This window comes from Tamandua tetradactyla, chromosome 1 (assembly GCF_023851605.1).
Source record: "Tamandua tetradactyla isolate mTamTet1 chromosome 1, mTamTet1.pri, whole genome shotgun sequence".
Classification (NCBI taxonomy): domain Eukaryota; kingdom Metazoa; phylum Chordata; class Mammalia; order Pilosa; family Myrmecophagidae; genus Tamandua; species Tamandua tetradactyla.
This window is the reverse complement of record NC_135327.1, coordinates 193,962,253-193,973,661: the sequence shown is the minus strand read 5'-3', so window position 1 is coordinate 193,973,661 and position 11,409 is coordinate 193,962,253. Positions and strand designations below refer to the sequence as shown.

The window sequence follows — 11,409 nt, the reverse complement described above, 5'->3', positions numbered from 1 at the left end:
CAAACTTGTCTGACATATACGTGCATTTTAAAACAAAAATGGGATCACCGGCTTCTCCACTCAACATTTCATGAACTTTCCATACCATATTTGGTTCTTCACCGGAATAATTTTAAATGAAGTTATTATATTCCGTTGTTCACTCCTTTAATACATAAAGTATTATATGTGTAATAAACACATTGTAGAAAACTCGTAAGTGGCTGCCTACTGGGATTTACCGAACTGTATTTGTATTGTTAGAATAATTTATTACATTTCAGACTGAAGATTGCATGAGCTACGGCCTTACCAAAAAAAGGAAAAATATCACCTGGCCCAGGACCTAAAACCGAAGTGACCGTGTCAGGTGCAATCAGAGAGAAGGCGTGTGTGTGTGTGTGTGTGTGTGTGTGTGTGCGCGCGCGCGTGTATGTGTGTGCCGGTGCCCCTGATCGCGGCTAGGGTTTTCGAGCCTCACGGGGTGAGCTGACTCCTTCGCCATAATCACCCCCGAGGCTGCACACCTCCCCACGAAGCCCCCGCAAGTTTACGCTCCTGGAGGCTGGGGTGCGCCCGGGCTGGTCCTCCGAGCCGGGTATTCATTGTTGGTAACCAAGTAATTCATCGCGGGATCCAGCGGATGGGATGGGCGCTGACGCCCGACCATGGCGCTTAGGGTCAAAGGCCCGAGCAGCTCGCAAGCGCCGCGAGCGCGGGCGGAGGCACGGTGGAGACAAGCGCGCCGCCTGCAAGGTGACTCGGCTGGGGGCGCGCTCGCGGGGCGTGCGAGCGGTGACTCAGCGGGGCGTGTCCGTCCGTCCGCGGGTCGGTCCGTCGTCCGTCGGTCGGCCCGCAGCACTCGGCCGGCGGGGCGGGGCGGGGCGGAGCCCTGGGCGCCGCGCCTGCCGTTCGCCTCTCCGGGCTGCAGGTGGGGCTGTGCGAGCCGCGCTGCCTCCAGGAAGCCTCACGGGCCTTCCCTCCTCCGGGGCCGCGGGAGCCGGGCTCCCAGGATGCAGTGTGGACCGGCCGAGCGCTGACGGTGGCGGCGGCGGCGGGTCTGTGGGTGAAGCGGGCGAGCAGGGGCGGCCTAGCCAAGGAGCGCGGACGAGCGCGGGCGGAGAAGGAGGAGGCCGCCGAACCCGCGGCACCGCCTGTGGAGAGGGCCAGGCGGTAGGGCCCTGCGTGTGGCCGCGCACGGCGGCGGCGGCAGCAGCAGCGGCGGCGACATCCTCCCGGCCCGGGCCAGACAGCGCAGGGCCATGGCCGAGGCGGCTGCGGCTCCGGTAAGGGCGGCCCGCGAGTGGACGGACTCGGGGACACCGGGCCCCGTGCGGCCTGGGCGCAGCACAAGGCGCCATAGGCCCTAGGGAGGATCTCCGGGGCCCGGGCTTGACCGTCAGGCCTGAGGCTCCGGGCGAGGAGGACGGGGGTTCCTCCGGGGCCTAAGGCAGCCGCCGGCCCGAGCCCCCTATTCCGGGAAGAGTCCGAGGCGGGGGCTGAACCGACCCTGCACCAGAGGCCGCCCCACGCCAAGTTTCTTAAGCCCCTTGTGGTTTCCTGCCCCCACCCCATCCGCTGCCCCCTTCATCTCCGCCCCCTCCCCCATCTCCTTTCTCTACCTACCGCTCTTCCCATGTGTTTCCTACCCCCCAGCTCCCCCCAGCGGCCCGGTTTCACCTGGGAGGTGTCCAGCTTCAATTCTGCATACATTGAGTACCCACCGTGTGCCCAGCTAGCTCCATGTTTGTAAGGAAGATAATTGCCCCCATTTGAAGAATGAGGCACTTCACCAAGCCCTGTTTAGGCATGATTTTTGTCTTGACAACAAACCTGTGGGGTGGGTACTGTTATCTCTAGCATAGGAAAGAAAACCCGAGGCCTAGAAAAGTTAAAGAACTTGCCCAGGATCACAGAGCTACAGAGTGTGTGAAAAAAGTGTGTATTCAAGGACCATTGTGTGGTGGGAGAAACAGACGTGAACAGGTAATAGTAGTGCAAAACAAAAAGAGCCAAGTGCTTGCATAGGGGTAGAAACTTACTGCGAGAGTGCAGAGGAAGGAGTGGGAAGAGAGTAGCCTCAGAATCCTTCCCCTCCTTTCCAGGTCAGATATTCTGTGCTGTGAGTTGAGCTGGGCTTTTAGGGAAGGCTAGGATTTCGATAGGCTGAGCTACAAGGCAGAGCTTTTTAGGTAGTAGGGAGGATGGCTTGGGCAAAGGCACAGAAAGAAGGGACAGTACAGGGTGTGTTCACCTAACAAAAAGGAGTCCATCATGCCTGGAAAAGATGATTTTTGTACGGAGATAGTGGGATACTAAGCAACAGAGAGTTGGAAGGTTTTGAATGTCTGGGAAAAGTGTGGACTTCATCATGTGGTTGATGAGCCATTGAAGAATTTGAAATGTTCTTACTTAACTTTCAGCTCCTCTGGAGCAAAGAGTTTCAGCTTGCCTGGCAGGTCCCTAAAGACAATCCCATATACTCCATCCACCACTTAGTAAATGGGGCTGAGCTTGTGCAAAGCACAGTCATCACCTCCCACCGAGTAGTATAAAGACCTTAACATGGTATCCCCCACTTCCATTAAAATAGTAAGGAACTGTTGTGTTCTGTTTTTTATATATTAAAGACTGACTTTTTCTTAATAAAGTAGAAGTTTATTTAGATGCCTTTCCATGCAACACGAAAATTGTAATAATGCCCAGTCACATGTAATTTGAAGATGAACAAGTTTACAATGGTTGGAGAACTGGGTGAGGAAATTAAAGGAGATTTCTGGAGTGAACTCTCAGACATGGGGTTTATAAAGCGAGTGTGCAAAGAGAGGAGTGAGGGAAAAGGCCTCATTACGGCCATAGCTGAGCCAGCCAGCACAAGCTACCCAGCCCTGTGCAGGATATGGAGCCCTTTGGCCAGTACTACTTACTCCTTGAAAGCAAGATTCCTTCTCAGATCCAGTTTTCCCCCTCAAAACAGCTCTCTGCTTATCCATCCTTTGAGACCCAGCTAATGTCCTGCCTTCTTCAGGTCAGAGGTCATTTGTCTGGCCTTCCTCCAAACACAGATTCATGCGACATCTTTAACAGCTTTTTCTGCTTATGCTCAACCTCTCATTTTGTCTTCATTTTCTGTCATTTTGATGTCCATGTTCTAGATCTCAATGGCTTTCCCCAAATGAATCCATGCTGGTTCCCAGTAGTCACTTCTTTATTTTGTAAATAGTCATCAACCATTTGGTTAGGAATAATTTCCAGAATGTTGTCAGTAGTCACCTATCCTTATCTATGATGGTTTCTGTACATAGAAAAGTAACATATGTCTTACCTTCCTAATCAGACTGGAAGGGGTATCATTGATTCTGGTGCGGCTGCAAAAATGTCTGAGACCATAATTTTTACCTTGGGAGGGTGGCAGTACTGAGAGAAAAAGTGAGAATCTCAGGGGACCTAGGGGGTTCATGTAATATCAGGAAGCATCTAACTCTTGACAGGTAGAGATTTGTTGTAATGGTGAATTTTTTAGCTGAGCAGAAAAGCAGTTGGAAACGTAGCAAAATCATAGTCTCCTGGGAGAAGGTGTATTGGCCATTAAATTTTTATGTTTATTAAAAGAGTACATGAGATGCTTTTAAAAATTGAGCAGCACTGCTTGTTTGTGCTGTTCAGTGAACCAGCTATTTTTTGCTATGTCATCTTCAGTAGACAGTTACTGTGTGATTATGATGGGAGATATTTAGCTGGGCTCTAGTAAATCTGCAGTTTACTATTTCTCATCTAGAACTCTAGGAGTGCTAAGTCACTGTTTATTTGCAAAATCGTACTGTCTACCATGTGCCAAGAACTAGCTTCACAAAGATGCAGTGCTGCCTTCAAAGACCTCACAGTTTAGAGTTGGATTCAGAAAATTTACAATGTAGGTGGGTCAGTGCAGTGCTATGGGTCAGCACAGTGTGGTGTAGAGGCCTGGAAGAAAGGCATCCACCCAGTCTCAGGTATCTCTCTAAGATACCTGACACAATTATTCGCTGAGTTGAAACATGGCATGTGGTACAGGTTATCCCCACTTTCACACATGCATCGTCTTTCCACTCCCAGCCCAGCTCCCCCATGCTGGAGGAGGTAGGCTCAAAGAACATAGTGGATAGAATGAATGATGCTAGTCTTATCTATTTCTGAAAGATTTCTCCCTGGACAATGGCTGCTACAATTCAGGCCATGGAGAGGAAGATTGAGTCGCAGGCTGCTCGCTTGCTTTCCCTAGAAGGTCGAACTGGGATGGCAGAGAAGAAGCTGGCTGACTGCGAGAAGACGACCTTGGAGTTTGGGAACCAGCTGGAGGGCAAGTGGGCTGTCCTAGGGACCCTGCTGCAGGAGTACGGGCTGCTGCAGAGGCGGCTGGAGAACATGGAGAACCTGCTGCGAAACAGGAACTTCTGGATCCTGCGGCTGCCCCCGGGCAGCAAGGGAGAGGTCCCCAAGGTAACCCCTTAGGCATCCTGGGTGGGGGGGCCAGAGAGGCCATGCCTGTAAGTATGTGTGTGAGTGTGTGTGACACTTGTGGTTCCAGGTGCCCGTGACCTTTGATGATGTGGCCGTGTATTTCTCTGAGCAGGAGTGGGGCAAACTGGACGAGTGGCAGAAGGAGCTCTACAAGCACGTCATGAGGGGCAACTATGAGACCCTGGTCTCTCTGGGTAAGGCGTGATACTCATTTCTCTGGCTTTGGAAGTCATCAAACATCTTTCTTCATGCTGTTTTATTTTTTTAATCTCAGGGATATGTAAAACACTAAAAACTTTGACCATGTAAGAAGGTATCACCTCTTTTTCCTAAGGTTGAACCCTGGGCAACCAAGGCAGAAGTTCCCTTCCCCCCAGTGGTTGAGATACAGGGAATGCCAAATCAAGAAAAGGTGATAAGTGTGGAAAAGTGTCTGTTCTTATTGTAAGAATTGGAGGTGGGAGAACGCCAACAGCTTTTAAAAACAGTATATAATTGATCCCACATTTGGGAAGAGCTCTTTCTTTTAGCCATCCCAAGTAGCCTTTATGAGGACATTCCTCAAGGGTAGTGGAGAATATGGGCAGCCAGTGCTTCTTGCTGCAAATGTTTTCTTTATGCCCCAAGGCTTTGCTTCTCCCCTCACCTTGGGGCTACTGCTGTTCTCCTCAGTTGGTACTGCCTGATAAGAGCCTATACTCTGTTTCTTCCTGTGCTTATTTCCTTTTATGGTAGTATCTGAAATAACCCCAGATCTGAAGGCAATAATGCATGTTTAGTGAGATGGGAAGCAGGTGTACACATAATGCTATATTTTAGTTTGCAGAAATATGTTGTTTCTTAGTATGGAGACTGTGTTTCAGTTTCTCAACCTCTTCACTGTTGACCAGATGATCCTTTGTTGTGGAACTATCCTGTGCATCATAGGATGCTTAGCAGTATCCCTAACCTCTATACCCAGTAGATGCTAGTTGTACCCCACTCCCCACCCCACCACCAGTTGTAATAAGCAAAACTGTCTCGAGACTTTGCCAAATGTCCCCTGGTAGGCAAAATTCCCTCCACTTGAGAGCTGCTAACATAAACCAGTCAAGAAATTAGGTTTCTGAGCCACTTTCCCAAGCTGCCTGTCCCCAGCTCTGAGTTGAAATTCGCAGACGCTAACCCTTCTGTCTTCCTTCAGACTATGCCATCTCCAAGCCTGAGGTCCTCTCCCAGATCGAACAAGGGAAGGAACCATGCAGCTGGCGTCGCACTGGCCCCAAGATTCCAGATGTTCCTGTGGATCCAAGTCCAGGTCAGTGATTGGGAGAAGGCCACAGAAATGCCAGGTTATCAGATGGGAACAGGAAAGTAAAGGTCCAAGGAGTGTGTCATTTTCTTTCCAAGAAGAAACATAAACTTTGAATGTTTTAAAACTAAAAGTTTTTATAGTTAAACTATATTCTATAATGTATGCAACTAACACTCTGGGAACTAATCATTTCCAGCATGGAAACAGGCCTCAAGCCTGGTCTTTTAGAAAAATGACTGACTCGGTAGTACAGAATTAGAAGAAAAGAAAGATGGACACTGAAAGGAGATGGGCATATATTAAAGACCAATTTTAATATATTCATAGCTTTATAGAGTCAGCTTCACCTCCATCCAAGAACTAAATGTCATTCAAATCCATTAGTAGTTACAAAACATAGACCCATTTTTTTTGTTTTTTGTTTTTTTGTTTTTTTTATTTTTTTTATTAATTAAAAAAAGAATTAACAAAACAATTAGAAATCATTTCAATCTACATGTACAATCAGTAATTCTTAATAACATCACATAGTTGCATATTCATCATTTCTTAGTACATTTGCATCGATTTAGAAAAAGAAATAAAAAGACAACAGAATAAGAATTAAAACAATAATAGAAAGAAAAAAAAAACAAAAAAAACAAAAACAAAAAACCTATACCTCACATGCAGCTTCATTCAGTGTTTTAACATAATTGTATTACAATTGGGTAGTATTGTGCTGTCCATTTCTGAGTTTTTATATCCAGTCCCATTGTACAGTCTGTATCCCTTCATCTCCAATTATCCCTTCTCTTTTTTTTTTTTTTTTTTTAATTAACGGAAAAAAAGAAATTAACCCAACATTTAGAGATCATACCATTCTACACATGCAATCATTAATTCTTAACATCATCACATAGCTGCATGATCATCATTTCTTAGTACATTTACATTGGTTTAGAAGAACTAGCAACATAACCGAAAAAGATATAGAATGTTAATATAGAGAAAAAAATAAAAGTAATAATAGTAAAATCAAAACAAAACAACACAAAACAAAACAAAAACCTATAGCTCAGATGCAGCTTCATTCAGCGTTTTAACATGATTACTTTACAATTAGGTATTACTGTGCTGTCCATTTTTGAGTTTTTGTATCTAGTCTTGTTGCACAGTCTGTATCCCTTCAGCTTCAATTACCCATTGTCTTACCCTGTTTCTAACTCCTGCTGAACTCTGTTACCAATGACATATTTCAAGTTTATTCTCGAATGTCCGTTCACATCAGTGGGACCATACAGTATTTGTCCTTTAGTTTTTGGCTGGATTCACTCAGCATAATATTCTCTAGGTCCATCCATGTTATTACATGGTTCATAAGTTTATCTTGTCTTAAAGCTGCATAATATTCCATCGTATGTATATACCACAGTTTGTTTAGCCACTCTTCTGTTGATGGAGATTTTGGCTGTTTCCATCTCTTTGCAATTGTAAATAATGCTGCTATAAACATTGGTGTGCAAATGTCCGTTTGTGTCTTTGCCCTTAAGTCCTTTGAGTAGATACCTAGCAATGGTATTGCTGGGTCGTATGGCAATTCTATATTCAGCTTTTTGAGGAACCGCCAAACTGCCTTCCACAGTGGTTGCACCCTTTGACATTCCCACCAACAGTGGATAAGTGTGCCTCTTTCTCCGCATCCTCTCCAGCACTTGTCATTTTCTGTTTTGTTGATAATGGCCATTCTGGTGGGTGTGAGATGATATCTCATTGTGGTTTTGATTTGCATTTCTCTAATGGCCAGGGACATTGAGCATCTCTTCATGTGCCTCTTGGCCATCCGTATTTCCTCTTCTGAGAGGTGTCATAGACCCATTTTTTATCAGCATGGGTTTCAATGTAATGAGAACCATGTATTCATTTAAGATGAATCTGGATCCCTGATATTGGTATCTTAGATTTTACTGCTGCCTGTCAGCACCTTTGAAAGTTATAGAAAAGACAGGTAGACACATGAGAAAAGCCAAACTGTTGAATTGAAGTGAAGACCTCACTGGTTGCATGAGAAATGACAATGTCGTTTCATTGGGTACATTCCATCTCTGCCAGGCTCAATCCCTACTTCCTCCACAAAACCTCCCTTGGCTGTCCCAGCTAGATTTTCCTTTCATCTAAAAACCTGAAACACCTAAACCTTTTACTGTGTTTAGTATTTAAGCTGTCTTGTGTATTTTTTTGTTTCATCTCAATTAGACTTTCATTTTGCCAAGGACAGAATCATATATAGAACATTGTCAGTGTTCAGTAAAGCATTCACCAGTTTAGTTCAATAAATGTATTTTGATAGTGCTGAGAGCTAGAGGATAGAAAGCTGACTAAGAACACGGTACTGCCTGGATAGAAAAGAAAGTGATAACATTGGGGGTACACAAGGGGCTTCTGCACTCACAGTATTCTGCTGCTTAATCTGTGTGGTAGGTTCATAGAAGGTTAGCTTCTGTTATATATATAACATGTATTTAGAGGTTTCCCTGGCTTCTAGTAAGTAGGGGCCTGGAAATATGCTGGTTTCTGGCAAGATTCCTGTCCCACTCTCCCCCTCCAACACTCACACACTCCATATTGTTCTCTCTGCCTTGAGACCATTCACAGTACTTCTCTATATGGCCTTTATCCCTGTCCTTGTCCATCCAAGAAGCCAGGCTCCCAACTCATCCCTCATACCCATTTGGCCTCATCCTTCACTTTTACAAACCTCATGTCCCACTTCTGAACTCCTAAAAAGTTCTTCCACTGTGCTTTCTGAAACTCGGAATCATCAACAAGATCTCTCCAAGCTCTTCCCTGAATCATGTTCCCCTCCCATTCTTGCTTTTGCTGAACCTGGTTGTTGCCTGAGGTCACTGCACCCCTGCAGCCCTCTTAACTGTTGTCTTGTTTGCATATCCCTGAGCCTGGACTGGTGCTTCAGTACCAGTCTCCCCCATTCCACCCCTCTGAAACTTCCCACTTTGAATCTCTTACCTTTAGGCTGCTGGTCATTTTACTGTCTTCTGCACACCTCTAGGTCAATTGCCCTCTCCCTTACTCTCCTCACCGCTATTCCTGTTGTGAAAGTTTCTATGTAGGTAGTCCTTTGAATAACCTGGCCTCTCAGTTCCTTCTACCTCTTCTGCATCCCACCACAGCTCCTTACCCCCATGGTCACTGCCTTGACTTTGTTGATGACAGTAACTGCACCCCTTCTGTAATCTCAGTTTCAGGCACACTGTTTCCTGACCACCACCCTTACCCTTCTAGTTCTTTCCTTCTAGTACCTTGACTCCAGCTGTCTTTCAGTCCTTTGACCTACAGTCCATTGATTCCATTACTTTCTCACTGTCCCAACTTGTTTTCCTCTTTACTCAGCTTATGTTCTATGGCGTTCTCTTCCATATACTTTCAGCTCTTTCACCTTTCTTTTATTCGTTGTATTCACCTGAAAATAACATAATCTTGGTTAAATCAGTCTACCAATTCTGTACCTGTTATGCAAGCAACTTCCTGTGACTGGAGAACATCCCACAATCCCGTGCTGGTCTCACTTTAAATTTGTAATCAGTAACTTCGAGTGGGCATTTAGTGCTGTCAGCAGTCATAATACATTTCCTGAATTGATTCACTAGCCCAGAGGCTGACAAATTATGGCCTGCAGGCTGGATTTATTTTTATACAGCCTGTGAGCCAGGAATGGTTTTTATGTTGAAAAATCTTTTTTTTTTTAATTGGAAAAAATAATGTAGTGCTCTCACAAACCCTAGCCACCTTATCTATCCATCTGCCAGCATCTATACCTATATTCTCTGTGTTCTCTCCAGTTACTGTGGATATACTGTCAATCCTCCAGTCCAAGGCCCGCTTTTCCTCTGGCACTAGACCCCATTCCATGCCACATTCTCAGAAGCATTAGTCCTGCAATTCTCACCCACCTTCACCTCATCTTCAGTTCTCCACACTCTAACCATCCAATATCTACACATGCTCCAATTTCTCCCATCTAAAAACAAACAACACTCCCTTGACCCTATTCTCCTCTAGCTACTGCCCCCACTTCTGTGCTGTCCTTTATGGCAAAACTTTTTTGAAAAATACTTGCTGTCGCCAAGTCCCATCAAAATGAATAAACCCTTCCTACCAAAAGTGCTCTTGTATGTCCTCACTGACCTCCATATTGCAAAAAGGTATGCCATCATATTTTACCTATTTGTAGCACTTGTCAGCATTGATTACTTGCTCATCCTAGATTCACTTTTTTGACTTAGAGGACACCATACTTAAATGGTTTTCCCCCATCTCAGTTACCATTTCTTCCTAAGTTTCTTTGCTGTTTCCTGTTCATCTTTCTGATCTTTAAGTGTTAAAGTACCTGCAGTCCTCACACCTCTTCTCTTCTCCATTTATACCTACATACTTCATTATCGCTCAGGTCTTAGGACTTTATATATCATCTCTGTACTGAAAACTCCCAAATGTACATCTCCAACTTGACCTCTGTTCTAAATTCTGTACACCCAGCTGCCTTATCCATATCTCAACTTGGATAGTTAATAGACATCTCATACCTAACATGTCCAAAACTGCACTCTTAATCTTCCCGTCAAAACCTGCTCCTCCCACATTCTCCCCACCTCATTAAATGGCAGTTCATCCTTCCAGTTGCAGTCGAGAGACCCTTTCTTTTACAGTCCACATCTAATCCATTAGAAAGTTGTTCTGGCACTACCTTCCAGATTTATCCAGAATCCATATATGCCTCATATCCACCACCCAGGCCTCTTGTCTCTTGCTTAATTATTACCATAGTCTTCTAACTAGTCTCACTGCTTCTGCTTCAATGCCCAACAGTCTATTCTTAGCACAGCAGCCATACTGATCCTTTTAAAGCATAAGTCCTAACATTCTTTTGTTCAGAACCTCTAATGACTTTCCATCTGACTCAGAGAAAAAGCCCAAAACTCAAGGGCCCTACACAGTATGGCTCTCTGACCTTGTCTCCTACTGCTTTTCTTTTACTCTCTGCTCCAACTATACCATTCTCCTTGCTTTTCCTTGAATATTCCAGGCTGCCCCTGTCTCAGAGTATCTATACTTGCAGTACAACTCTACTGGGATGCTCTTCAGCTATTCTTATGGCACTTTGCATTACCGCCTCATATCTTCGCTCATATATTACTTTCCCTAATCAACCCATTAAAAATTGCAATCCTTCAGCCTGTCTGGATAGATCATTTAAACAATCCAAACACAGGGAACCCAGAATGAAAATTGCAATCCTCTCCTCACCCAGTATTTCTAGTCTTTCTTTCTTGCTTTGCTTTTTTTTTCATATCATATTATCACCATCTATTATTTATCTTTCATATTTATAAGTTGTCTGTGTCTCCCAGTAGAATATAAATTTCAAAAAGACAAGAATTTTTTTTTTAATTAAAAAAAATTTTTTTTAGGACAAGGACTTTTATCTGTTTTATTCATATGATCATTCCTAACATTTAGAATACCACCCAGCATAGAGTAAAACTTTAATAAATATTTGTTGTATGTATTGCTGTATTTCATAATTTTAAACATATTCACATATATACAAATGTAGGCATACACATACGTAGATGTAT

At 44.6% G+C, this 11,409-nt stretch overlaps 1 protein-coding gene across 6 annotated transcripts in view; it reads left to right on the top strand.

The window, feature by feature from the left end:
- Nucleotides 1-11,409, top strand: part of ZNF746 (zinc finger protein 746) — a 60,520-nt gene that overhangs the window by 35,071 nt on the left and 14,040 nt on the right. For 2 of the 6 annotated variants that reach the window (XM_077149259.1, XM_077149248.1), the window contains exons 1-4: nucleotides 1,173-1,265; nucleotides 4,159-4,458; nucleotides 4,592-4,673; nucleotides 5,663-5,776. In XM_077149259.1, coding sequence (XP_077005374.1) covers nucleotides 1,242-1,265; nucleotides 4,159-4,458; nucleotides 4,592-4,673; nucleotides 5,663-5,776 — 520 coding nt within the window. In that variant the 5' untranslated portion in view covers nucleotides 1,173-1,241. Of the gene's footprint in view, nucleotides 1-1,172; nucleotides 1,266-4,158; nucleotides 4,459-4,546; nucleotides 4,674-5,662; nucleotides 5,777-11,409 lie in introns of those variants that run through there. The other 4 variants (XM_077149240.1, XM_077149232.1, XM_077149227.1 and 1 more) reach the window with 2 other exon arrangements.